This window comes from Staurois parvus, unplaced genomic scaffold (assembly GCF_062004578.1).
Source record: "Staurois parvus isolate SC_StPar_1 unplaced genomic scaffold, SC_StPar_1.0 ptg000232l, whole genome shotgun sequence".
Lineage (NCBI taxonomy): Eukaryota > Metazoa > Chordata > Amphibia > Anura > Ranidae > Staurois > Staurois parvus.
This window is the reverse complement of record NW_028318028.1, coordinates 7,519,414-7,547,268: the sequence shown is the minus strand read 5'-3', so window position 1 is coordinate 7,547,268 and position 27,855 is coordinate 7,519,414. Positions and strand designations below refer to the sequence as shown.

The 27,855-nt window shown below is 38.6% G+C and overlaps 1 protein-coding gene across 1 annotated transcript in view; it reads left to right on the top strand.

Annotated features, from left to right (window-relative positions):
* LOC149460329 (uncharacterized) overlaps nt 1-27,855 on the top strand; it is a 91,852-nt gene that overhangs the window by 24,675 nt on the left and 39,322 nt on the right. The window contains exons 3-9 of the mRNA XM_089679905.1: nt 1,386-1,417; nt 3,236-3,260; nt 3,722-8,932; nt 11,546-11,643; nt 15,751-15,798; nt 21,783-21,799; nt 25,027-25,127. Coding sequence (XP_089536031.1) covers nt 1,386-1,417; nt 3,236-3,260; nt 3,722-8,932; nt 11,546-11,643; nt 15,751-15,798; nt 21,783-21,799; nt 25,027-25,127 — 5,532 coding nt within the window. The remainder of the gene's footprint in view (nt 1-1,385; nt 1,418-3,235; nt 3,261-3,721; nt 8,933-11,545; nt 11,644-15,750; nt 15,799-21,782; nt 21,800-25,026; nt 25,128-27,855) is intronic.

Below are 27,855 nucleotides of genomic sequence, written 5' to 3'. Positions count from 1 at the left end.
GGCAGTATTGTATTTTAATGGGTTTCGTGCCTTCATTATCTATTTTTGCATGAATGCACAATTATAATATTTTAACCATTTGCCGCCCGCCCTATGGCCGAATGGCAGGCGGCAAATGTCATCAGCGTTCCGGGTGGACGTCCTCCCGCACATGCGCAGATTGCGCTCCTGCAGAGCGGCACAGCGGCACAATCTGTCACCGGCCGTGTACCTAGGACACGGCCGATGACAGATCTGAGTATCAGCCCCGTTGCCGGTACCATGTGACCTGCTGTGACCAATCACAGCAGGTCACATGACAGTTGTATACAATGGATGGCTTCATTCATGCCATCCATTGTATACTACTGCCTAGCTGTGAATGGTCACAGCTAATAACATGCACATGTCATGTGATTAGCTGTGGCCAAATCACAGCTAAGCACAAAAAAAACAAAAAAACCCTGAATGAATCAATGTCATTCAGGTAAATGCTTACTTATAGCAAAGTAATTCTTTGCTATAAGCAAATTGTGTAAAAAAAAAAAATACTGATCACTTCCCCAAAGTAGTACAATGTTACTATGGTAACATTGTACTACTTTGGTCATAGTGAAATATGAAAAACAAATCTTAAATAAATAAAAAAAATTTAATAAAAATAATAAAAAAATTAAAAAAAAATATATAATTTTTTTTTCATACTTTCACCAGTCAGTGTCCCTGATCACCGCCACGCCAATTATATGATGATGCTGTACTGCACTGGTGACAATATGTAAAAAAAAAATAGTGAAACTAATTTTTTTAATTTTTTCATTTTCCGAAAAATTATGACAAAAAAAATACAATTTCAAAAAACTCGCCATGCCTCTTATGAAGTACGTCAGACTGTCTACTTTGCAAAAAGGGGTCATTTGGGGGATATCTGTACTATTCTGACATTCTTGGACCTCAAGAAATTAGATTGGCTGTCAGTACTTCAGGATTGATCAATATTCAGATCTATCCCATAGTTTGTGAACTCTATAACTTTCCTACAAACTAAAAAATACATCCTAATTTGGGTTATTTTTACCAAAGACATGTATTTGCAAACTTTTATAAAAGAAACAAAGAAAAACATTTTTTTTTCAAAATTTTCTGTCTTTTTTTGTTAATTTAGCAAAAAATAAAAACCCCAGTGGTGATTAAATACCACCAAAAGAAAGCTCTAGTTGTGTGAAGAAAATGCTAAAATTTTAGTTTGGGTACAATGTTGTATGACCGCGCAATTGTCATTCAAAGTGTGAGAGCGCTGAAACCTGAAAACTGGCCTGGGCAGGAAGGGGGTAAAATTGTCCGGTATTGAATTGGATAAAAATGTATAAGGATACATACTGACTTTCTGTATTTGCTGTCTTTAGGGGTTGATTTCGGTAGACTGGAAGCTCAACAGGTAAATAGTCTCTAATTTGAACAATCACAAAGAATTATCTATTGTATGATGATGTTTGTTCATATTGTATTATCTGAATGATAAAAATTCGAATTATCTTCTCACTAACAATATCAAACAAGAATAGTCTCTGCTCTACAAGAGTGAACAGACTCCTACTTTAATGAATTGGCTTTATTGCTACATTGTAGGGAGGAGCTCCCAGTTTGGTCCAAACCCAAGTTTGGAATGAAATGTTTTTGTTCGCAGGTTCGACAATAAGCCAAACTAAATTGGTGTTGGGTCATTTTGGAACCTCTGAGGGCAGAAGGAAGTGAAACTTTAGCAGTGGTATTACAACCACTAGTAAACGTGACAGCTTTCCTTCTGGCTGGTTGTTAAGAAGCCAGCAGCTGCTGAAGTCTTAACAACCATAACTCATTCCCACCTCACACATTCAGCTGTCACCTGGGAATTTCTGGTTGACAGTGGAATGTAAACAAATTCAGGGATTGTGTGAAAAAAATAATGTATTAAAAAAGGAAAAAAAGCATGATGCCCTCCCTAAAAATCTACAATGGACCCTTGCACCCTAGCATGAGGCCTGTCAGGTCAGGAAAGCGGGTGGGTGAGCCTGCAGCCATATTGATGAGGACAACGGCCTCTTCCCCACAACCTTGGCTTAGTGATTGTGGGGATCTATGGTTGGGAGGGCTTATCAGCCCTCATATCATGCCCCCATGTGAATAAGAAAGGGGTACATAGTACCCATACTCATTCATACACAAAAAAATATTATATAAAGACAGACATAGTTTTTGGCATGTTCTTTAAAGAAAAAGAACCCTCAAAACATTTCCCACATCAGGTGCACATCAATAATGATGTCTGATGTCTGCTGAAAGAAAAAACCCGCAAACACTTTGGGTCCAGTATGCAATCTGGGAGGGATCCTCGCCATTTGTTTTCTGCATGGGTATATCTCCCCTGACATCCATGCCAGACCTTAGTCAAGGAAAAAGGTCTGATATGTATTTTTAGGGGGAACACCATGCCTTTTAAATGTGGAGGTCCCTTCTTAACATCTTAATGAGACTGGTATAAATAAAGGGAATCATTGGCCATTTGTTTACAAACAGAAGAATATAGCAGAGAGCTTTCATTTTTTCAGGCAAATTAATTTATTTTCTTCGCAAATGTCAGTTTTACTGTAGTAGGTTTTAAACATAGTAAAAATGCACCACTTTACAGGGATGGTCAGGGCACCCCACAGGGTTGTTATGTAAAGGAAGTTTCCCATTTTAAAGTTTCACTTTAAGCAGTATTTAAAATCTCTACTCCCTGACAAACTGAAACTATGGTGAATGTTCCCCAGTGCAGTGCCTAGTTCCCCATACTAATTGTTTGACAATCTCTTTCCTATTAGCCTGGTAAATGGCCATTGCTTTCTTACAGTTTTTTTGACACCTGAACTTTAATTGTGTACTGTGAACCTGCCCCGAACCACATTCAGCTCATCTCTACAACAGGGTAATCATGTAATTAGTGAAGAGCACACAAGTGCTAGAAACAGACAACCACACATACGTTTAGCTAAACGCTATTCACCCCCCATTACATGGGTAATGCAGAGATTCATATTCAGCATCCCCAGAATGTGTTCCACGATACAAAGCACTACAAGATATCTCAGGAGCAAAAAGGCAATTTAAGCATTTGGGAACATTTTTGAGTATTAGCAGATTTTCTAGGTACCTCTATATGAATAGTCACATCTACTTTGCTATGTTTATAAGAATTGGTATGTCTAGCCCTAAACTTTTTCTTCTGTTTTTGTAGAGGGAAGTCTTCACCAAATACATAAGTAAGTAAGCTATGCTACAAATATTTTTTATAATTTCAGTTCACATATCCTGAAAAAGTAACAAGTTACACAATATACATTATGTATTATATGCAAGAGAAAATAAGAATGTATCATTTTTCATATCTTTTTGTTGCTAACATCTATGTTGATATAAGCTTCTTTTATGTTTCCTAAATCCATCAGTAAGAGTAAAGGATTTAAACATTCCCAATAGCCTTTAGTATGTTCATGAGCAGTGTATAGCCCATGTGATGAGCTAACTGCTTTGAAATTGTTCTACTTCAATAATATAGTGATCTGAAGTTGACTGGCTTCACAAATCTAGAGTAAAAGGTTATTGCAAATCTTCTATCTGTATGAATTGTTCATGTATTTATTGTTCAGCAGTTTTATCTCTAAGTAGTAATGTATTATTTTCACTTTTTTCCATGCATCCACTTTCCTTAACACCGCGTAAGATGCAACAACACCATCATCATGGACATCTACTAGTGGAAAATCAAAAAAAAGTTTATCAGCTGTTACTTCTGCAATACAGAGAGTTACAGAGGGTAAAACTACAGCAGCAACCAAAGCTGTTGCACGGGGGACCACAGGAAATGTTACAAAAAGCTCAACTACATCGATACATTCTGCAACCACAGACAAAGCTACCAAGGCTATCACCTCATTTTTGGAAACTACAGTTACAATACCAACAGGAAACTATACAAAAGCTTCATCAACAGTTCTATATTCCACCATCCAAGGAACCACTATAAAAACAGCTGATGAAACCACAATTCAAAGCACAAAACCATTCGACAGCAAAACTACAGCACTTACATCCAAAGAAACAACTACAGCAACTTCCATAGATGCTTCAAAAACCATGCCAAGTACAGGGGCATCTTCAATATCAAACCCATGGACAACTGTAATAGGAAGAACTGAAGACACAGTAAAATCAAAGGAAGAAACATCATTATCAACATTGGTAACAACTGTGAAGAGTTTGAAAACATCTATAGATCCTGCAACAAACCAAACAGTCATAGAGGATTTTAAAACTACACATATTCAAAGTACAAAAGATACATCAGACACCCATATTGAGAATATGTCAACCTCTGCAAGTGCTTTATCAACAGATGAACCAAAGGCCACTGTAGTCACCTCTGTAGAAGAGTCAACAATTGTATCAGCAGCTGCTACATCTGATACAAAAATGACTATAAAAGCTTTAACAGCAGCCAGTGATGTTGTAACTACACCCTATACAGGACCAACTGTAGGTAGCACAGCTGAGACTAAACTATCAGCCACAGATTTCACAACTGAAAATGATTCCTCTACTGTAAGTACTTCTTTAGACTCTAGAACACTGCCAACAGGCGCGGCATCAGAGGTTCCTTCTTTATGGTCTACAGTGGCAGAAGAGACTAGAAAAGTTAAGGAAGCAGTGATCACAACATCCACAGATGCTGCAACAATTTCAACAGGCAGAAGTCTAGGTAGTACATCTTCACATCTATTTATGACTAAAACTAGTACACCATCACTTCAGGCCACAACACCAGGAACACAAGTAGAAGATAGACTAAAGACAACCCCCACCTCTGAAAATAATACTGTTGCAGCAACAGTACATACTTCTTTAACATCAACACAAGGAAGCACTACAGAGTCAGAGAGTGCACCATCTACAGAAGAAGCAGTCACAGGTTCTGGAACTGCAGCTTTGCTACCATCAACAAAAGTTACAACTGAACCGATTTCACAACACAAAGAGATCAGTTCTACATTTACCACAATAGATGAAACAACGCAAAGCAAAGGGAAAGCAGAAATCAGTCCAAAACAATTTACAGAATTCACTACCTTGCAAGAGGAATCCTATGGGACAGGTTCAGAAACCACATTACCAAGGTCTACACAGTCATCAAAAGAATACATTACCGAACCATTTACAATCACTAGTGATAGTATGAGTGATCTTACTACAAAACAGTTCAAAGAAACAACAGATAAACAAGAAGAGACTACTATAAATACAATCACAATACTTTCAACTGATACCAAAGTTCCAACTGGACCAACAAGTATGATTACAAACAGTAGGAATACTAGTAAGACAACGGGCACACTGGCTGTAGATTTACCAACAGAATATAAAGGAACATCAACTGTACCAACAACCACATTTACAACAGCCCAAGCTTTAGCAGCCACCACTATTCTTACAAGACCAGTAAGCACTGGGACACAAATGTATAGTACAACAAATACTGGTGTACAGACCAGTACACCCTATACTGACAAACATTTCATAGCTACAAGTCCAGCTGCAACAACAGAGCTTACTGGGGCTTCAACCTCTACAACATCAGTAAGAGTATCTATGGAAACATTTTCAGGAACTATTGGAACATCTAAAGATATGTTAACAGTTACAGCAGAGACTTCAAATGCTACTGTTGGCTCACAATTAGATAAAACAATATCAATGAAAGCAACACAAGAAACGGTTTATGAAAGTCAAACAACTCAAGAAGGACTAAGCAAAGCAAAAGAGTTTTCAACAGTATCTGAACCACGTCAGAGGACGTCAGAAACAACATTTAAGGATTCAAAACCAGCTACTGTTGTAGGCACTCAGAGTAAAGAAGTTTCCACAACTCAAGGTTCAACAGAAAAGATAAAAGCTACTGTTAAAACAACATTCAGTTCCCATGAAGAAGTTACAAATCCACCAGCAAAAGGAGAGTACAGCAAGCCTACAACAATAAAGAGCCCAATGACAGATGAAAGCTCTACTACAGTGATTGAAATAAAAGGTATGACTGTGAGAGATGACATTTTAGTTTCACCTGCATCACATTTAGGATCAGCAAAAGAAAAATCAACAAATATTACAAAAAGCACAGCTGTACCTGGAACAGCAACCAAAGAATCCATAAGAGACACAACAAAAGAAATAACAGGAAAGACAATGACAGAACGTGTAGAAATTACAACAGTCGAAAAGGGAGCTGCCACAATGGAACACACAAGAACTACCACTGGAACCCCATCATCTAAAATAACACCTTTGATAGAGGCAAATACAACAAAGGTAATAACAGGTACTCATACAGAAACAGTAACAGCAGGCTTGACCACAGAAATCAGAGGCGGTACAATTAGTGCTTCTAGTACAGCACAACCCACAACAATCTTCAGTGAATCTACAACTCTGGAAGAGGTAACCAAGCCAGAGAAAGGTACCAGAGGATTGGATGCAACATTTTTAACTACAGATGTTACTAAGGGAATAACTACAGAGGCAACCGCAGGAAAAACTGAAATAACTCTAAAAACACATCCTGGTAAAATAACCACAATATCACCAAGATCCACTATGGAGACTACCTATAAGACCCCAGCACTTACTTCAAAAGAAGGTCACATAGTTGGCACAACAGCACCAAGATTGACAGCTGGCAGTGACACGATTATACCAACTACTATAAAAGTACAAATGTCTGAATCTATTGCAACAGAGTCAGCCAAAACTAGTAAACCTGAATTAGTTTCAACAGAGGGAACTACTATAACAGTGCTGGCAACTGGAACTTTTACTGCAGTACCAATATCCAATACTACTATGGGAGCACAAACCATTGAATCTAGTACAACACCAAAGACGACTAAATTCTTGACTGTTGAACCCAAAATACCTCCCACACTGAAAAATACTACAACAACAATGGCAATTGGTAATGTTACTTTAGGACCAACAACTAAAACCACTGAGATGTTGCAAAAATTTGAATCAATTTCAACAGCAAAAGCAACAGATATTAAAACCACTGAATTAACAATTGCAACTACTACCACACCAGTAGAAACTGACACTTCTACATCAACCAGTGGTACTACAGGAGGGCAAACTGATGAGTCTATTACAAAAACAATGGTGAGTGAAGCCTTGACTACCACACTTAAAACCCCCATTATAGTTGAAACTACTACATTAGAAGCAATAACCAATACTACCACACTTTCACATACAGCAGAGTCAAGTAGAGCTTCAAAGACAACTGTAACTTTACCTTCCACATCTAAAATGCCTTTTGCTACTGGAAAACCGTCATCATCATTGACCCCTGACACTGCTACAACAGCACCAACAATTAGCACTAGTAAAGTAGCTCCTTCTACAGAATACATAACAGTAAAAATAACCAAAATTCCATCTGTTATATCAAAAGCACCTCTCACAGCTGGAACTACAATGTCAACACCAACAACCAATACTACTTTGGAAGCACAGCCTACCAAAATGACTACGACAACAAGGATATCCAGAACCACAACCACTGAACCTAAAGGACCTCTTCCAAGTGAATTTACTACTGTGCAGCTGGCAACTGACACTGTAACATCAGCACCACCAATCAATACTTCAGTGACAATACACACCACTGAATCTAATATGACATCAAAATCAATTATTGAAAGCAAAAAAGAGAAGACAACACAGGCGCTCAATGTATTCACATCTCCTATTACATCAGTGAGATCAGCAATAACTACAGATAATTCAACAAGAGGGCTGTCAACTACAACAGATGCAACTTTTAAAGCAGACATTTCCAAATCTACTGAAAAAGCAATATCTGCAAAGCAGGCAACAACATTAAAAGCCCTTGTAAAAATGAGTACAAGTGTAGGATCCTCAAAAATACCTTCTGCCCAGCAAACAGAGCCACCTGTCAAGAAAGGAAACTTCTCAGAGACTAAAATGGAAAAGCATACCACCGAATCAACTGCAGATGTTGCACACACCAGACAAACAGCAAGAACTATAAGTACAACAGTAGTACAAAGCAGGCAAACATCTCAACTAACAAAAGTTACAGCTGAGCCAATCACTGATGTTACTAAAGGTTTGTTACCTTCCTCAAGTTTTCAAGTTACCAATAAAGTTTTTCCAACTGGAACAAAAACAGCCACGATGGAAAAAACATCAACAACACAACCTATAACTACAAAATCTACACCACAGAGCACCTTGGAACTTATAAAAGGGTTAACAGTGCAACCTGAGAAAAATGCGACTTTGCATAGCACAACAGATCCAAAAGGTACTGTTGCTATAGTTGGGGAAGTCTCAACCAAAAAGGTGGACTCTGTGAGTGTCATTGCTAAAACTACTGCAGGAACATCTAAAGCAGCAGACATTGCTACTATAGCAATTAGCAAGGCAACTGTTCCCGGTATAGCAGCTGCAAGGGGCATAACTACGATTCCAACTGCGAATATTACTAAGCAAACAGCTGGCAGAGCCTCTACAGTTGCTATTCAAAAAGGAGAAGCAACATCATCAAAAGAGACAACAAGCAAACCGTTAACATCATCATCTAGTTACATAAGTTCAATTGTATCCGACAAACCAACAGAGAGAGCTGTCAATGCCACAACAATAAGAAGCCATGTCAATATTACTGAAAGCTCAACCTCTATTACCAAGACAACTAGAGGACCAGTGACCAGCAGTCTAAAGCCGAACACCACCAAACCTGGGACAATCAGTATTAATGCTACAGTCCCTGTAAATAGAACAACTGCATATCATTTAAAAAATATTACACTTATCCTTATTGCAGTCAACGCCTCATTGCCTACCAATATAACAATGCCACCAGGTAAAGGGTTATATCTTTGTACACTGTATAATACACCCTTAACTAGAGAATCAAAGTAGATTTATTTGTGCCCTTGGATAGCCACTCAATCCTGTTCTCAAGCTGTACCTAAGTATCAGATTTGGCATTGGCTTTAAGATGAGCTTTGCCCATATTGCAACTATACCCTTCCTCCTATTCAATGGTCCATCATGAAAGCCTTACTGGCCAATAGAGGGTCTCACATGAGATCACTGAATTGTGAGGATCAGGCAAAGCTCTAGGACCAGGATAAGTGTTGAGGCAGGTATTAAAGACTAATGTAGGCCATAGACCGGCCGATAAACGAAAAATCGGTCAGCGCCGTTGCCGATGCTGCCACCATCTTCCACGAAAAAAGTCAGTTTTTGTGGATTTTCCAGCATGACCAATAAAAGTAAATGAGACAATCCACGAAAAACAGTTGACGGGCGGCCCCACTAACGCCCAATAAACGACCCGTCTATGGCCTGCATAAGTTCACCTTTTTTTCTAAATTCCAGCTTCGCCACGTATTAATATACCATTAACGTACCTCTGTTGCAGAAAAGAAAACGTTTTCTCTATATTCTAAGGCAGGCATTACCTCAGCCTCCAGTTTCTTCTATAGAAAACATCTTGACTTCTTGGTATTTGTACTTTGAGGCATGAACACTGTAAGAAGGAAGTATTTCAGCAGCTGATCTCATTAAAATACACCCTGTACCTGCCCTCCCCCTCCAGGAGATTGCTCCTGGCCACCTCTGCAGTTACATGCAGACATTATCAATGATCACCATTCTCCCTAAATACGTACACAGAGTCTGCCTCTGATAATGTATCATTTTGTACCTTACCTTCTTTCATGGATCAGTAATTTGGCAGAGCATGCTAGAGCTGAGTGATCAAATAGCAGCCTATGTGCAACAGAGCTGTAGTACTGAAAGCAAAAGTGTGTCCCTGGAAGTCTGTACAGCTCACCATACTCTATACAATCTGATTCTACAATCTCCTTTAAATTTTCCATCAACTATGTAGTGCAAGGGCCTACCTGATTGGATACAGAGTGATTGGGTAGATAGATGTATCTTGATATTATATAGTTTTAATAAATCTAAAGGAGATTATACAATCAGATTGTATAGTGTATGGCCACCTTTATACACGTATAAATAAGGCTAGTTGCTTTTCAGTCCCATTGATGTTAAAGTCACCCCAAATGCGGAAGCAGACACACAGACACAAATGGAACAAAATGTGCAGTAAAAGAACTTGCAAACAGCAACATGCCAAAATGTCTCATGAGCTACTTTGCCATTTGTTGTGCAGCCCATTGAAATCAATGGGCTGCTATATGCATGTCTTGGAAAAAACATGGCAAAAAATGTGCATTCCCATTACGCTAGATGTAAATTAGGCCTGAAAGCGAAACTGGTGTGTTTACACAAGAACAATGGCAGCGGAGTGTCTCCATCCATTCCCTCCCATGTACTTGTATAAAGATGGCCATATGCTATGCAATCTGATTGTACAATCTCTGTACAATTTCCTTTATATTTAGCAAAAGTATATAATCATAGAACCCACCTGCACAATCTATTTAACTTGTATTCAGTCAGGCAAGTCCTTGGTACAAAGAGGTAAAACACACCCTATTCTGTGCTTCAGTAAGGCAGTACATGATAGGATATGAGCAGGGGCGGACTGACAACTCATGGGGCCCCTGGGCAATAGGGGATCATGGGGCCCCTGTGTCCTTGCCCACACTCAAAAAAGCCTATAAAAAAAGGTACCAGGGGCATTTCATGGGGCCCCTACTGACCCCGGGCCCTCGGGCATTGCCCGAGTGCTCGAATGGTCAGTCCGCCCCTGGATATGAGGTTTCCTGGATCGTAACATGATGCTACAGGAAGTGATGGGCTTTTTTTTTTTAATTTTGAGCAGAAAGGTGAAGATTCAAAGATGCCACGGACTAGGCAAGATAAGAGAGACAAGTACATTGGAATGGTTGGGCACAAAACACATTAGAAAATTCTTCCATTTATTCATTTCAGGGATATGGGGAGCCTGCTGGAGCATTAAATAAGGCAGTTATTTTGGGGGTCTATTTATAAAACATTTGTTAGGCAAATGTCACACACATTTGTACAGGCTGCACAAATTTTGTCCTGTAATAGATTAATTCTTAGGATCGTAAACTTCATCTAGTGGCCAAAATGAGGCATATTTTCTCATTGAGGTGTTTTATAGAACCAGAAAAGTTACAATCAAAATGTGTGCAGCATGCATGAACCTGTGTGACGTTCGTCCAACAAATGTTCTATAAATAGACCCCCAAAATAACTACCTCATTTAATGCTCCACTGGATACACAACTGCATTTAACAGTGTCTTTTTGTGTTTCCCTGGATCTCAGAATGAATCTATCATTATTATTATTATTATGTTTATTTATTTTTACAGTCAACTGTTTTCTTTATCTATTCAAACTTTTCCTGTAGTTTTTTTTTTTTTGCTAAATACCTCCAGTATGTGCGTCTCCTGAGTCTCTGCATGCTCATCTGTTATCCCAACCACTCTTTTTAATTTATGTAATTTTTTAAATTGATATTTTAGTGGCAAGTGAATATGCGGATTTGTCTTACTGGGGTATCATACTTATCTGCCTGGCGGTAATAGCAGGAACAGTTTGGCTTTTGATCCTTTGTTGTTTGGTAAGTTTGGATCATGTTTTATTTTACAGAGTTAAATTACTGTTTATCATTGCTGTACTGATACAGTGCAATGGTGTATATTTGCTGCCTTCCAACTGTAGTTTGCATCCTTCAGAAGATTCCATGACAAAACGATTTTAGCAGGCTATACATAACATAAGCTGTCTCTTTTTGCTTATGAAATCCAAGCTCTCTTTGAGCTTGTTGTTACCTGGAGAAAAATGCTTCATTTCAACTTTAAAGGTAAAAGTTATTGAGGAGGTGTGGAAGTAACCATTGCCACTGCTGGGACAAGGCCATCCAGTGCCCACGGCGAAAATAGAAAACTGCACCCCCCCATCTATCACCCCCACCAACCCCCACTCCCTGTTAGATAAAGAAGCGTGACGAGCTAATATATTGGAATGCACCAAAATGTTTGTAATGTTTGTGGCATGCCAATATACAGTATATTGGCAAATGTATTGGGACACCTGCCTGTACACACACATGAACATTAGTGGCATCCCAGTCTTAGTCTGTAGGGTTCAATATTGAGTTGGCCCACCCTTTGCAGCTATAACAGCTTCACCTCTTCTGGGAAGGCTGTCCACAAGGTTTAGAAGTGTGTCTATGGGAATGTTTGACCATTCTTCCAGAAGCACATTTGTGAGGTCAGGCACTGATGTCGGACGAGAAGGCCTGGCTCACAGTCTCCACTGTAATTCATCCCAAAAGTGTTCTATGGGGTTGAGGTCAGGACTCTGTGCAGGTCAGTCAAGTTCCTCCACCCCAAACTTGCTCATCCATGTCTTTATGGATCTTGCTTTGTGCACTGGTGTGCAGTCATGTTGGAACAGGAAGGGACCATCCCCAAACTGTTCCCACAAAGTTGGGAGCATGAAATTGTCCAAAATGTCTTGGTATGCTGATGCCTTAAGAGTTCCTTTCACTGGAACTAAGGGGCCAAGCCCAACCCCTGAAAAACAACCCTACGCCATTATTCCCTCTTCACCAAACTTTATACTTGGCACAATGAAGTCAGGCAAGTACCGTTCTCCCACCAAAGCCAGACACATCCATCAGAATGCCAGACAGAGAAGCATGATTCTTCACTCCAGAGAACACGTCTCCACTGCTCTAAAGTCCAGTGGCAGCATGCTTTACACCACTGCATCGAACACTTTGCATTGCACTTGGTGATGTAAGGCTTGGATAGAGCTGCTCGGCCATGGAAACCCATTCTATGAAGCTCTTTCTGCACTGCTGCTGTGCTAATCTGAAGGCTACATAAAGTTTAGAGGTCTTTAGTTATTGGCTCTGCAGACAGTTGGCGACTTCTGCGCACTGTGCTCTTCAGCATGCGCTGACCCCACTCTTAATTTTATGTGGCCAACCACTTTGTGGCTGAGTTGCTGTTGTTCCCAGTTGCTTCCACTTTGTTATAATGCCACTAACAGTCGACCATGGATATTTAATAGCAAGGAAATTTCATGGATGGACTTATTGCACAGGTGGCAACCTGTCATGGTACCATGCTTGAATTCACTGAGCTCCTGAGAGCAACCCTCAACTACAAATGTTTGTAGAAGCATGCCTAGGTGGTTGATTTTATACACCTGTGGCCATGGAGGGGATTGGAACACCTGAATCCAATGATTTGAAAGGGTGTCCCAATACTTTTGACAATATAGGGTATTTGGGACACTGTAGCAAACTGATGTCAGACAACGGTAGACTTCAGCGCGCTCTCCACTGAATACAGGAGTGCAGAACTAAGTGCACACCTATGATCTACAGGAAAAGTATGGCCAAAAGAGCTTTTACCCAACGTCTTCATTAGGGTCCTTTTAGGTCTGTCTGTCAGTTTTTCAGGAGGACCTGACCAGAAGGTCCATGCAGCCCTCTGGACAGGCTGATGTAACTGGACTTGTGTCTCTTTATACCCACCTAGCTCTGAATCCATCCAGGTCTGGGAAAAAAAAATTGAAAAGTACTGCATCCTCTTTCATTTATCTGGACCTAAATGTTTTTATCCAACCACCCACAGAGCTGTCACAGGTCCACCTGTGTCTGCTGGAACAAACTGAACGGACACAGATGTAAAAAAAACTGACATCCATAATGTTCAGCTCTGATTCAGCTAGGGATCTGCTCACGGATGGTGATTGAACTGGGATCTGTTCTGTTTGACAGGATGTTTAGGCCGGCCGTAGATGGTCAACATCAATCCATATACAGGCAGGCGGATTGTAGCCAAGTTATTCCAACGATCGACTTGGGTGCAAACAGCATATCAGATTTCTAGCATGTGACTATTGCCAGTAGCTATAGCCGCTAGCAATAATCACTGTGTTCTCCTTCCCCAAGCCTACCCACCCAGGAGAACAAAATAGCTCCATGGGAGAGATTCTGAAATCAACAATGACTGTGTTGATTGGGAATCAAGTTATTTTCTTTTCTTTCAAGCTGTGGTTTCAGAAAATAAATTCTTATCCTCTATGACTGATTTTACGGTTTGTTCACACATGTGTCTGGGGGGGGCAGTAAAACTGGGTGGTTGAGCCATTTCTGAACACTAAGCATACAGCTGCTACCTGTTGTACACATGCCACGACCATGATGCTATGCTTCAACAGCATGTTGCGTCCACCAAACGTGGTAATGCATTTCAATGAGGCTGTGCTGCAACCACCCTGCACGTAATCACAGCAATTATCAGGTTAAATTAGGTGGTGAGGAGGCAACGTATCACTTCCTCACCACCTCTCAAACAGCTCTGAAAAGAGATCCAAGCATGAATCACTTTTCAGAGAAGAAACAGTCACTAGCACACTATAGCTGGCCATATACAGATTGAAATGTGTGCAGCTCAGCAGGAACTGGACAAATTTCATTCCATCTATAGGCAGGTTGCTTGTAGTGAAGTTGATTTATCAATTGATTTTAGCACGACAAGCCTGCCAGCAGCAGTGATCTTTGTATTCTGGTGGCAGGGAAATCTCCCACTGTCAGGATACAATAGTGCAGTGGGAGAGATTTCCCCATCGACGCTGACTGTGTTGATGGGGGGAGTCAAACATATTTCTTTCCCTCAACCTTGGTTAAAAGAAAGAAAATTGCATGATGTATGGCCAGCCTATGAACTAGCCTTAAGAGTAGCCAACCAAACAAATGCAGGGAAGTAAAGTGTTCATCTCCTCATCTGGTAACAGAAAGCTCACTACACACTCAGGCTCGGCCTTATTTATTGCCAGGATGATACTGTACCATGATCTCTAATCCTGGCTATGCTGACAGGTCCAGGCAGTCCAACAACTAGAGACAGATATGAAGTGCACTGGTAACTGAAGATATCAGTGTTCCAGCAGCCTGGAGATCGGCAGATCGAGACTGTCAATAAGTCAGCCCGGCAGTAACTAAGATTGAGCCCAAGTATGCAGTCCATTGTTCTGTCATGTGAGTGGGTTTAACACTTTACTTCCCTTCTTTTTTTTTTAGCTACCGAAGAGCATGAGGGAGAAGGGAGCTGCTGCAACTCCAACTTTGCCCATGCCTCTACATAGAAACACTGCGCCCTGGGCAAATGTCCCTTCTGCCCACCCCTACTCCCGGCCCTGAGCATTGCTTACCTCCCTTTCTGAAAATACTATCTTTGTAGCAGTCATGCTGGTCCAGTGGTTTCTGTACTTTCTAATTCATTCAAATTATTCACTAGAGTATTTTATTTAGATTAATAGATAGGTGAAACTGTGTTCACTTAGATCAAGTCAATCACATGCATAGAAAATAAAAAAAAAACAGGAATACATCAATGATAATTTACTTTGCCTAACTTATTTAGTAAATCAGTAATGAGATTTATTGATTGGCTTTACATATACTTTAGGGTTTACACTTGACTGAACCTAACCTAATCCTGAAGCGTAACTCTAAACTGGAACTAAAACTCTTAAGTGTTCACCACTAACTAGCCAAAGAGTTTTATGTAACAAAACATTTCAGTGATGTATGTAAAATTGTTGTTGTAAAATTGATTTGTTCCATAGCTTTCTATTATGCATGAATATGGGGGAAACTATTTATGGTAATTACATATGCAGGCTCATTTTTCTTTTCTACCGACAGTGTCTGGCTCGCCGGCGGAAAGGTCACTATGAACTTCCAGTGTATCATGTGCATAATATATGAAGATGAAATGAGGACTTGAATGGGGAACATTGACTGTTGAAGATTGCTCCATGAAAAGTTCAGTCTACTTCATGGAGTCATGCACTTCTAGCACTAACAACTATCAACATGCAAGACATCAATACATTGAGCAATGTCAGTACACTGGCATGTCTTTTATATCTGCGTAGAGTGCGGCTTTGATATTACTTAAAAATACATTGATATTTATTTTTTTTAAAAAAGAGCAACTTTCAGTAAGAAAAAAGTGTATCTTGTGTAAATATTATATATAAACAGTCAATAGTGATGCCTTGTAAGCTATGTAGAAAACTAACCACTCCCTACTGTTCTAAAGCCATATGCTAAGTTGCTTCAAATATTGCCTTTGGGTAAACAGCTTACTATATGATATATGATAGCTGCTTTTGATTTCTATTAGCTCATAGTAAATCTATCATCTGAGCAATTCAAGCTAAGCATGTGATGAAAAAAAGTAAAAACATTACAACGTTGTTCAACCAACCATGGTAACCAATCAGATATCATCTTTCATCAGCTCTACAACAGTAAAAGACTGATTTTTGAATTGTTACAAAATTGATCTGCTTGTTCTTTGCCTTCAAATAACACTTTGTGATATAAGTTTGTAAATAGAAAACTATGTATATAAAATGTTGAGACAAAATTCTATTTATTAAACAGCCAATTGTAAAATACATGACTTTCATTACATTTATTGTGCTATTTATTGTGAAAACACTGTAAAAATGGTAACTCCTTTGTAAATGTTTGACTTTGAAATAAATAATTTGTCATCAATTAACCATATATGTGAGTGAAAAGTAAAAGAACATATGTAAAGTTTTTTCAGTAATAGCAGCCTTTATATTCTCTCAAGTTTCTCAATTCTGGTTACCTTTAAGCCTACAGTATGTGTGAGTTCCTGTACAGTTTAGCATTTAATAGAATCTCCCATAAAATAGCAGCATTCACCTACAAGACATCTCCAAAACCTGCTTCAGAAGTGTTTTACTTTTTCCTTGAAAGGGACCTAAACTCTGGAAATTGTGCCCAAAAAGGCCTGAAGTGACAAAAGTCTAGTCACCAGTACTGCCTATGCTTTGTTCAGCACTTTGTTTCTGTGCGGAGGCATTTACTTTGATGGAACAGAGCTTTGGCTTCTTCATCTCAGAACTGTCCCCCTAACTGACTGATCTGCTGAAAATACTGTAATCAAGCAGCAGCAGGAGAGGTTTAGGAAGCAGTGATTAATATAAAAAAAAAAAAAACAAAAGCAAATGCAGGGAGTTCCTTGCACTTCTGGCCTCAAAGTTCAGCTTGTTATCCAACAAGGAGAACAGTGAGCAGTACAGGACTGACATCGCCAAATTTCTAGCTAAATTTGGTGAGACTAATAGAGGTTGTAGTGCCTTTAATGATCTTGCAGCACAGAATTACCACTATAAGGGTCAAAGCACAGGAGCTTCTAGCCACAGGAAATATTCTGCTATATTTCATAAGTAATTCAACACAAATATTTCAGGGAATGAAAAATAACCCAAAATTACTCATGTGTTATCCAAATAGTGTACTGTGTGAAAGAAGAATCGATGTATTTAGTTGCTGCAATCACTACTATTGTGTGCTCATCACAACTTAACATCTTAAAAACAAGAAATTGCACTGCTGAAAAATAAATAATTGCGTGTTTCTGTGTATTGAGTGTAACAAAATCCAAAAAGTTCTTTATATAAATAAAATAATAAACCAACATTCATATATATATAGAAGCCACCACGGTGTAGTAAACTGAATCACCATATAGTTTATTAAAAAGTGCTCACATATAAAATGGTAAAGCTCACGTGGTATATGAAACGGTATCTCCGGACTAAACACTAGGCGTCCTGCTGCACTTCCAGTATCCCGGCTCTGACATCTCCTGGCGGAAGTGCAGCAGGTAGCACAGTGTTTAGTCCGAAGATACTGTTTCATATACTAAGCAAGCTTTACCAGTTTACGTTGCAATTTTTAATAAACTAAATGTTATTATAACCTACTACACTATGGTGGCTTTTATGTGGCTTTGAGTTCACCCTACAGAACTACTACAGCAGTACAGTGGATTCTTAACCCCTTCATGCCTAAGGGTAAAACAAATCTAAATGCCTAAGCACAATTCTGCAACGTTGACGTGTTAGTAAAACCATACATATCGTCACAACTACTTTGTACATCCAGGTGGATTATACCTTGTTTTTTTCAGAACAAATTGGGCTTTCATTTGGTGGTAAATGGTTATGGATAGCTCCTAATTTTTTTTTTATTATTAAAGGAAAACTGGGCCAAAATAGTAAAAAAAATCATTTTTTTAAATTTAACTGTGTGTTTCTTGTTACGACCATAACCTACCACCAAAGAACAACCCAAAATACATTCTCCAGTTCTTGACGATCGCAGCGCTACCATATATGTGTATGTTATTTGTTGTTTGTACCCGTAGTACAGTCCAGAAACAACAGTGCGCATTTTGTTTTTGTCTTTTTTTTTATTTTTTTTTTACATAAAACACACTGTCACTGACATTGACATTAACACTATCTGACACTGATACCAATTTTTTTTTTAAATCCTGACCTTTGACCCTGACCTTTGCCCTTGACCCTGACCTTTGACCCTGACCTTGACCCAAACACTAACCCTGGTACTGAACTAGATCAAACCTTGATCTAGGTATTTTTCTTTATTTTTTCTTTTATTTTTTAATATTTATTTATTTATCTTTTTTTTTTTTTTTACAAACTTTTTTTTTATCTCTCTATGTCAGGAGTTCGAGAGATACAATGTATCTCTCTTCTCCATTCATAGAGAGAGAGAGAAAACAAGGGGGCCGGGCCACACAGTGATTGATCACTGTGATAGCCAATCAGAGGCTATCACAGCGATCACGTGACCCGGAATCGGGAGTCCCGAGTCCCGATCGTTAGAACAGGACCCGGGGCTCTCAGTGACACCGCGGTCTTGGTGCTGGGAGCGCGCCGAGCGGCGCGCTCCCAGCACAAAGACAGGTACGCAAATATGCGGCCCCACGGAAAAAAGCCCAGGTCCGTGAGGCCGCATATTTGTGTTACGTCGGCGTCAAGAGGTTAAAGAAACAGGCAGCTTATATGAGCAATGGAAGAGAGAGGGAACCCAGGATCATCGAGAGGCCTTTATGTCATCTTCAGGGAATGGGGGAAGCATTTATTGACCTGGTATAATTTATAGGTCAATACCTGGAGGTGAGGGTCCATCTTGAATCATGAGTGTGGTGATGCACATTGATATGTAATTGATATATAAGAAACTTTACAGGACGGGTAATTGTGGAATTACTTACCAGTGGAAGGATTACCGTATATTGTTGAAGCACAAATTGGAAGTGTTTTGGTGACTATTATTGCACCCTCATAGGCTCTATAAATAAATATATATATATACACCGTTGTGTTCAAAATAATAGCAGTCAGACATTACTAGTCTGATCAATCACTGTTTTTTGTAGAAATTATATTTCTACATAGCAAATAATTTACTAGCAGGTGTAGTAGAGTAATAGAAATCCAACAGACCCAACAGTCATGACATGCATGCTGCTGATTCTGTGTAATTGAATCACTAATTGAAAGGGGCATGTTCAAAATAATAGCAGTGTGGAGTTCTATTAGTGAGGTCAATCATTCTTTGAAAAACAGATGGCAATTATTGCCCTTATTTAAGGAAGGAAGGCAGCAAATGTTGTACATGCTGGTTACAGTGCATTTCTCTCTGAAATTCTGAGGAAAATGGGTCATTGCAGACATTGTTCAGAAGAACAGCATGCCTTGATTAAAACGTTGATTGTAGAGGGGAAAACATATAAAGAAGTGCAGAAAATGATAGGCTGCTCAGCTAAAATGATCGCAAATGCTTTAAAATGGCAACCAAAACCTGTAAGACGTGGAAGAAAGCAAAAAACTACCATTCGAATGGATAGAAGAATAGCCAAAATGGCAAGGACTCAGCCAACAATCAGCTCAAGGAAGATCAAAGAAGGTGTAAAGTTACCTGTGAGTACTGTTACAATTAGAAGACGCCTATGTGAAGCCAAGCTGTCTGCAAGAAGCCCCCGCAAAGTCCCACTGTTGAAAAAAAGACATGTGCTAAAGAGGTTACAATTTGCCAAAGAGCACATTGACTGGCCTAAAGAGAAATGGCGCAACATTTTGTGGACTGATGAAAGTAAGATTGTTTTTTTTGGGTCTAGTGGCCAGAGACAGTTTGTCAGACGACCCCCAAACACTGAATTCAAGCCACAGTACACTGTGAAGACAGTGAAGCATGGTTGCACAAGCATCATGATATGGGGATGTTTCTCATACTACGGTGTTGGGCCTATTTATCGCATACCAGGGATCATGGATCAGTTTGAATACAGCAGAATACTTGAAGAGGTCATGCTGCCTTATGCTGAAGAGGAAATGCCCTTGAAATGGGTGTTCCAACAAGACAACGACCCCAAACACACCAGTAAACGTGCAACATCTTGGTTCCAGACCAACAAGATTGACGTTATGGAGTGGCCAGCCCAATCCCCGGATCTTAATCCAATAGAAAACTTGTGGTGTGACATCAAAAATGCTGTTTCTGAGGCAAAACCAAGAAATAGAGAAGAACTGTGGAATGCAGTCCAATCATCCTGGGCTGGAATACCTGTTCACAGGTGCCAGAAGTTGGTTGACTCCATGCAACACAGATGTACAGCAGTTCTCAGAAACAGTGCTTCTACAACTAAATATTAATTAAGTGATTCAAAGGAAAGCAAAATCTTCAAACATTTTTCAGTTTATATAGTGAATGTTTGAGATTGTAAAGAAGAATACAAACACTGCTATTTTTTTGAACAGTCTAATATTCACTTTTCTTAAATTTTTTTTTAGAGGAACAACACAAATTTGATATATTTTTCTTCCTGTTTTGATTTGGAATAGAATGTGTAGTGTTCCCAATGCATTTGTGTGTATGGAAATAAAAGCTATTAGAAGGATTTTGAGCTTTATTCACTTTTTTCAACACACTGCTATTATTTTGAACACAACTGTATATATACACACACACAAACACACACACATACACGTGATTTGCATTTCCAGGTAGGGGGCATGCACGCCGGCCTACCTGTGCTGTTATTGGCGACTGGGGATGTCAATCACTCGGTGATCATCAGCAAAGCTGACAGGGGAGAGACCTGTGTATAAACAATACATGTCTCTCTCCTGTCAGCATGGACATGCTGCTTTGTATCCCTCTGCACAGCTGAGAGATACACAACAGCATGTCTCCCAAGTAAAAGAGCACACATCACAAAATTTAAAACACACACACAGCACACAGTTAACCCTTTGATCACCCCTTCCTGCCCAATGCTATTTTGTATAGTGTCAGTGCTTTTTATTAGCACTGATCACTGTATTAGTGTAACTGGGGATGTCAGTGGCAGTTAGTCAGTTCCCACTCAGTGTCAGAATGCTCGCTGCAGTCCTGCGCTAAGTTGCTGATCACCGCCATTACTAGTAATTGTTTTATTGGATATGTTTTATAGCAAAAAGTCAAAAATATTGTTTGGGTTTTTTTTCAGAATTGTCAGTCTTTTTTGTTTATAGTGCAAAAATAAAAATGCAGAAGTGATCAAATACCGCTGAAAGAAAGCTCTATTTGTGGGAAAAAAATAACAAATTTAATTTATGTACAGCATTGCATGACTGCGCAATTGTCAGTTTCAGTAACATAATGCAGCGCTGTATCGCAAAAAATGGCTTGGTCAGGAAGTGGGGTAAATCTTCTGGAGGGTAAGTGGTAAAGTCCCTACCATTTTCAATAATCCCCATAGCCTACCATTACTCAGTAAAATAATATTCTCCACTGAATCTTATTCATTTGTTGACCTCTGGTTGGAAAATTTGATCCAGAGCTCCTCATGGAACTGGTAAGTGACCTAAAAGACCCCTTTATCAGTTCACTGAGTATATAAATTTAACAAGTGGATTGGGGATCTGCTACAAACATTTACTCTTGTAAATCACGCAATGTGGGTCAAATCCTGCTGGCAGTAAGTCTATCTTCTCAACATTAGCAAAACAAATTGAGAAGTTAACAAGTTGGTTAACCCATACATAATTTAGATGCCAACAGGTGGACTTACATTGGAGGATACCATATTCAGTTTATGATAAACAAAATGTAAATACAATTTATAATACATTTAAAAAATCAAGTAGTTCTCAAATACATTTACTCCAGTCTCAGTTGTATTGATATCACTATCCGGTATCCTTATGCTGTAATTAATTTTTACTTCACAGTCAAATAGCATTTATGATTTAGCTAATGAGGCAATGGAATTAAAATCTTCTCCACAAATTATTTTGGGTACAAACTCTGCTTTGTCAGGAGTGCAAATAAACATAGCATTTTGTAAGTCTCGTGTTCATAAATACTGTATACACTCACTGGCCACTTTATTAGGTACTCCTGCTCAATTGCTTGGTAACACAAATTGCTAATCAGCCAATCACATGGCAACAACTCAATGCATTTAGGCATCTAGACGTGGTGAAAATAACTTGCTGAAGTTCAAACTGAGCATCAGAATGGGGAAGAAAGGGGAATTAAGTGATTTGAACATGGCATGGTTGTTGGTGCCAGGCAGGCTTGTCTGAGAATTTAAAAAACTACTGATCTACTGGGAAGTACAACCATCTCTAAGGTTTACAGAGAATGGTCCAAAAAAATAAAAATATCCAGTGAACAGCAGTTGTGTGGACAAAAACGCCTTGTTGATGTCAGAGGTCAGAAGAGATTGGGCAGACTGGTTTGAGATTATAAAAAGGCAACAGTAAATCGTGTCAATATGGACCAAAATTACTGAGGAACGTTTCCAACACCTTGTTGAATCTATGCCAAGAAGAATAAAGGTAGTTATGAGGTGGCAAGGACAGTTTCTAGGATCCTTGAGGCTAGTACTCATTGTGTCCTAGGTACTGCAATGCCTCCTGTAGTATCATTCAGCTTCTTTACTGGATACCTCCAGCCTGAATGCAACCCTGGATGGTCCAGATGGATAGAGTAGTGGATGGTTGGTGGACGGCCACCCTGTTCCAACAAGGCTGCGACGTCAGCAAGGCGGTGGTGGAGTCATGTTTTGGGCTGGAATCATGGGAACAGAGCTGGTCGGCCCTTTTAGGGGCCCCTAAGGTGTAAAGATGACCTCTGAAAAGTATGTGGAGTTTATGACTGACCACTTTCTTCCCTGGTACAGACATTGGTCCAAGACATTGAAGGCAGCCTTGTTGGAACAGGGAGGCCGTCCACCAACCATCCACTACTCTATCCATCTGGACCATCCAGGGTTGCACGGCACTCATCAGTGAACAGGACTGTTTGAAAATTAGTCTTCATGTATTTTTCTGCCCAATGCAGCCGTTTCTGCTTGTGAGCATTGGTTAGTGGTGGCCGAATAGAAGGTTTATGCACAGTTGCAAGACTCTGGAGGACTCTACACCTTGATGTCTGTGGGACTCCAGAGGCACCAGCAGCTTCAAATATCTGTTTGCTGCTATGTAATGATATTTTAGCAGCTGCTCTCTTGATCTGATGCATGGATCTGGCAGAAATCTTCCTCAATGTGCCTTTATCTGCACGAACCCGTCTATGCTCTGAATCAGCCACAAATCTCTTAATAGTGCGATGATCACGCTTAGGTTTTTGTGAAATATCTAATGTTTTCATACCACGTCTAAGACATTGAACTATTTCACTCTTTTCGGCAGCAGAGAGATCATTTTTCTTCCCCATATTGCTTGAAAATGGTGCTCTGCTTAATAATGTGGAACACCGTCCTTTAGTAGTTTTTCCTTAAATTGGGCTCACTGGCCAATCTAATTATCACAGGTGTCCGAGATTGTTTTCAGTGATCAAAAGAGCCTTGACACACAATGCCATCCATGAGTTAAACTGAAAAACAAAATATTTATTCTTTGTGACATATTTATGCTTTCTGTAATAAAATCATCTTCATGCATGACAATGCACAATCTCATGCTGCAAAGAATATCTCGCATCAATGGCTGCTATGGGGTAAAAGGAGAGAAAGTCATGGTGTGGCCTCCATCCTCCCCTGACCTCAATCCTACTGAGAACCTTTGGAGCATCCTCAAGCAAAAGATTTATGAGGGCGGGAGGCAGTTTACATCCAAACAGCAGCTCTGGGAGGCTATTCTGACATCTTGCAAACAAATTCAAGCAGAAACTGTCCAAAAACTCACAAGTTCAATGGATGCAAGTCTTGTGAAGCTGCTATCAAATAAGGGGTCCTATGTTACAATGTAACGTGACCTGTTAAAATGTTTAAAAAGTTAAAATGTTGTTAAAAGTTTGATTGAAATAGCTTTTGATTTCAGTAAATATGCTGCAAACACAACAAATTACAATTTTCAGTTCTTTACAACCTATAAAGTGTTTTGAAACTTACTGTGTGTAATAATTTGGAACAGTGCATTGTAAGTTTTTATGTTTAAAAAAAATACTGTTATCAGGAGGTTTGTTCAATAAAATTTGAATTGTACTCTTAATAGTTGATAACATGAGAATTATGCTGACTGTTATTTACATCAATTATTTAGGTAAATGAGAAAAATATAATTTGCCTAATAATTTGGAACAGGGTGTAAAATGACAGCACAGAAAATGCTATGTTACAATGTTTCAATGTTACATAATTTAATTTTTATATCAGTAGGAGTGCTCCCTTGTGTACATTTGTACATGGTGTCAACTGTTTTTTCCCTGAAGGTAATTGTTTTTTTTATTTTGATATATTGGCACTTAATAACAGTTTGTTTGAAGATACTTGGAATATAAGTTTATATACTTTCACATGCAACTACAGTCCATAGAGAAGATATGTTTGATAATGACTCCCATTTTTGTGTTTCGACATGTTTCAATGCTGTCCTGTATACTTGCAGCCATTCCCCGGGCTTTTTCCTCATTCCTCGTAATATACGTGGCTGCACAAAATGACATGCCTTCAATATAAATCATCTACATTTAAGCCAGCTGCTTTCTGCTGTCATATGAAAAGGGACTTTAATGAATTAATTGACATTTGGTTTTCTTTAAAGTTTTGAATTAAGAGAAGATCTGGTAATAAAGTTTCTGCACTATGGAGATGTTGCATGGATTTTATTCCCACTGCCAGAACTGCACTAAATGGAAAATTATTTTTATTTTTTACTTTTTCCTACTGCCTGCAGGTAAGAATTAAACATCTATCAATGTGGATTAATAACAACCTATTCACATTGCTGCCTGTAAAACATGTTTGATTTAATTTTAGTTATAGTAGCATTTCCAGTAGCAACTCCTCCTTGAATTCTGGGTGGGCTTTCATTTGTTTCTGTGCATTTATGTGCTTTTTTGTGCAAATTTTAAATGCATTTGTGTGCATTGTAGGTGCATAATGTGTTAAAAAGGCATGCAAATGTTTTCACATTAAATATGCACCTAAAATGCCTAAAGATACACAACAATACATTCAAATATTCATTATAAATGTGCAAAAAAGTACATAAAACAAGTAGTTTAAAATATGGAGAAAAAAAAGATCAAACATGTTAAAACACATATTAAGAGTGTGGAGATGTTTTGTATGTATTGTAGGTGCTTTATGTGTTAAAAAGGCATGCAAATGTTTTCACATTAAATATGCATCTAAAATGCATAAAGATTCACAACAATACATTAAAACATTCATTATAAATGTGCAAAAAAGTAAATAAAACAAGTAGTTTAAAATGTGGAGAAAAAAAAGATCAAACATGTTAAAACACATATGAAGAGTGTGGAGATGTTTAAATAGTGTGAATAAGGCCCACGGTCCCAAATAGTGACCCATTATCGATGAAATACACAATCTATATTCTGCTTCTTACACAAATAATAATACAGTAGTGGCATATGTCAGTCTTTGGCATCAGTAAAGCCTAGACATACTACAGGTCACTCTGAGGTGCTGAGCTATAATATATTTTAATACTGTAATATATTATTCTAATATAATTGTATCATCTTAAGCAGTGATTCAGCACTGTGGGTATAATTGTAACTGCTGCTGGATTCCAAATAATAATTAGACCCCTTCTGGGTCACTAAGTCCACAGATTGTATTCACTTTCACATAGTAAAAAAATAATTTCCAAGGATACATTGCTACCTAATGTGAATCTATTTTTATCATTAATGATAACTCATATGACATTGCACCCAATCCTCCTCTATTCTATTAAAAAAGGTTATTAATATATTTTGTGTATATATAAGGACTGGTTAATCAATATGCAATAGAAAATCCATTAGTGGATTGTACAGCCATTGTTGGCCTCCTGAAAACCCTGTTTGCTTGGCTGCCATGCTTATCCAACAGTCTAAAATAGATGTAAACCCAACTGGATGACAGTTTGCTAAATCACAGAGTATCAGAAACAATCACTGTGTTTTTTCTTTGAAAAAATACAGTTTTCACCTATTTTGCTGCTGGTCTCCGACAGCCTCTTCATGTCTACATGCACTCCAGAGATGGCTGCATTAAGAAAGAAAGTTCAATAATGTGTGCCTCCAACTTTTCTCTGTACAAGTTTCCTTTAAGAGCAGTCAGAAAAAATAAAGAAGTATGTCAACCTGATTTTCTTCGCACCTGATGAATTGAGATTCAGCTATAGATGCTTTCCATGTTTCCATAAGATCTGTTTTTGTCCCAGTCATTTTTATGTTCTGATTTTATCTGTGGGAAAAAAACTATGAGAAATATGAATGCTTTCAGTTGGTTTTGTAAATTGAGTCATGGCAAAAAAAATTAAACAGTATATACAGTATAAGCCAAACTACCAAAATCTTGTTAGCTTTAACATGTAGTTTCAAAATTTTAAATCTTTACATTTTTAAATCTGCTGTTATAGAGTGACAACACAGTTGTGCTCTGCCATTGTCACTCATTGTCACAGGGGCTTTTGAAAGGGACTACAAGCAGCTGGGCTGGTCACTTGTGTTAACATGTGTTATGTCACACCTTAACATGTGTTGTGTTAAGACAGTCCAATGAAATGAATGGCCTGCCATTGCACCCTAACGTGGCAAAAATCTGAATTGACCATTTTTTGGGGAAATGCAGCATTCCAGCATGCTGCAACACATTGAGATGCTATTTTCAATGGATGGCAATAATGCACGTTACGTGTGTTACCTTGCACCGTGGTAACACATACATAGGGGTTGCTTCACTAAAACTGGAGCATTCAGGATTTACTGCAGCTGTGCATGGTAGCCAATCAGTTTCTAACTTCAGCTTATTCAATTAAGCTTTTAAAAAAAAATAATATGGAAGCTGATTGGTTTCTATGCACAGCTGCACCAGATTTTGCACCCTTCGGTTTTAGTAATTCAATGCCATAATGTGCATGTTACAGTGACGTCTTGGTGTTAAGGGGCCTTAGGAGTTTATATGCACAATAAAAAATAAAAATGTATATCTGCTTCTGTTTTGTATAGTGTTGCTAAGCCTATACATATATATATAATATACACACACAGATAGAGTTTAAAATTACCTTTTTCAATAAAAGGCATGTAGTTACTATTGTATTTCCCACTATTATCCAATTTCAATAAGACTGAAAACACTTGTTTGAAAATTGAAAGGATGTTTTAGAAATGGAACCAAACATAATGATTTAATGTAAAATACAATACTACAAGATTGAGGCATTTGTAACCAGGATAAAAATGTGTCAGCTTGCATATTGCTACTATGTCATTTACAAATTTAGAAAATGGGAATTTCTTGTATATTCACACAAAGGATGCAAATTACATTGTATTATAGCAGGACCTTGCTAACGCTACTGGAGCCATCCAACAATAAGACTAAATTGTTAGAAGTAGTGTTCAGTGTTTATTTGACACCTTTTATTTTCTCATGACATTAAG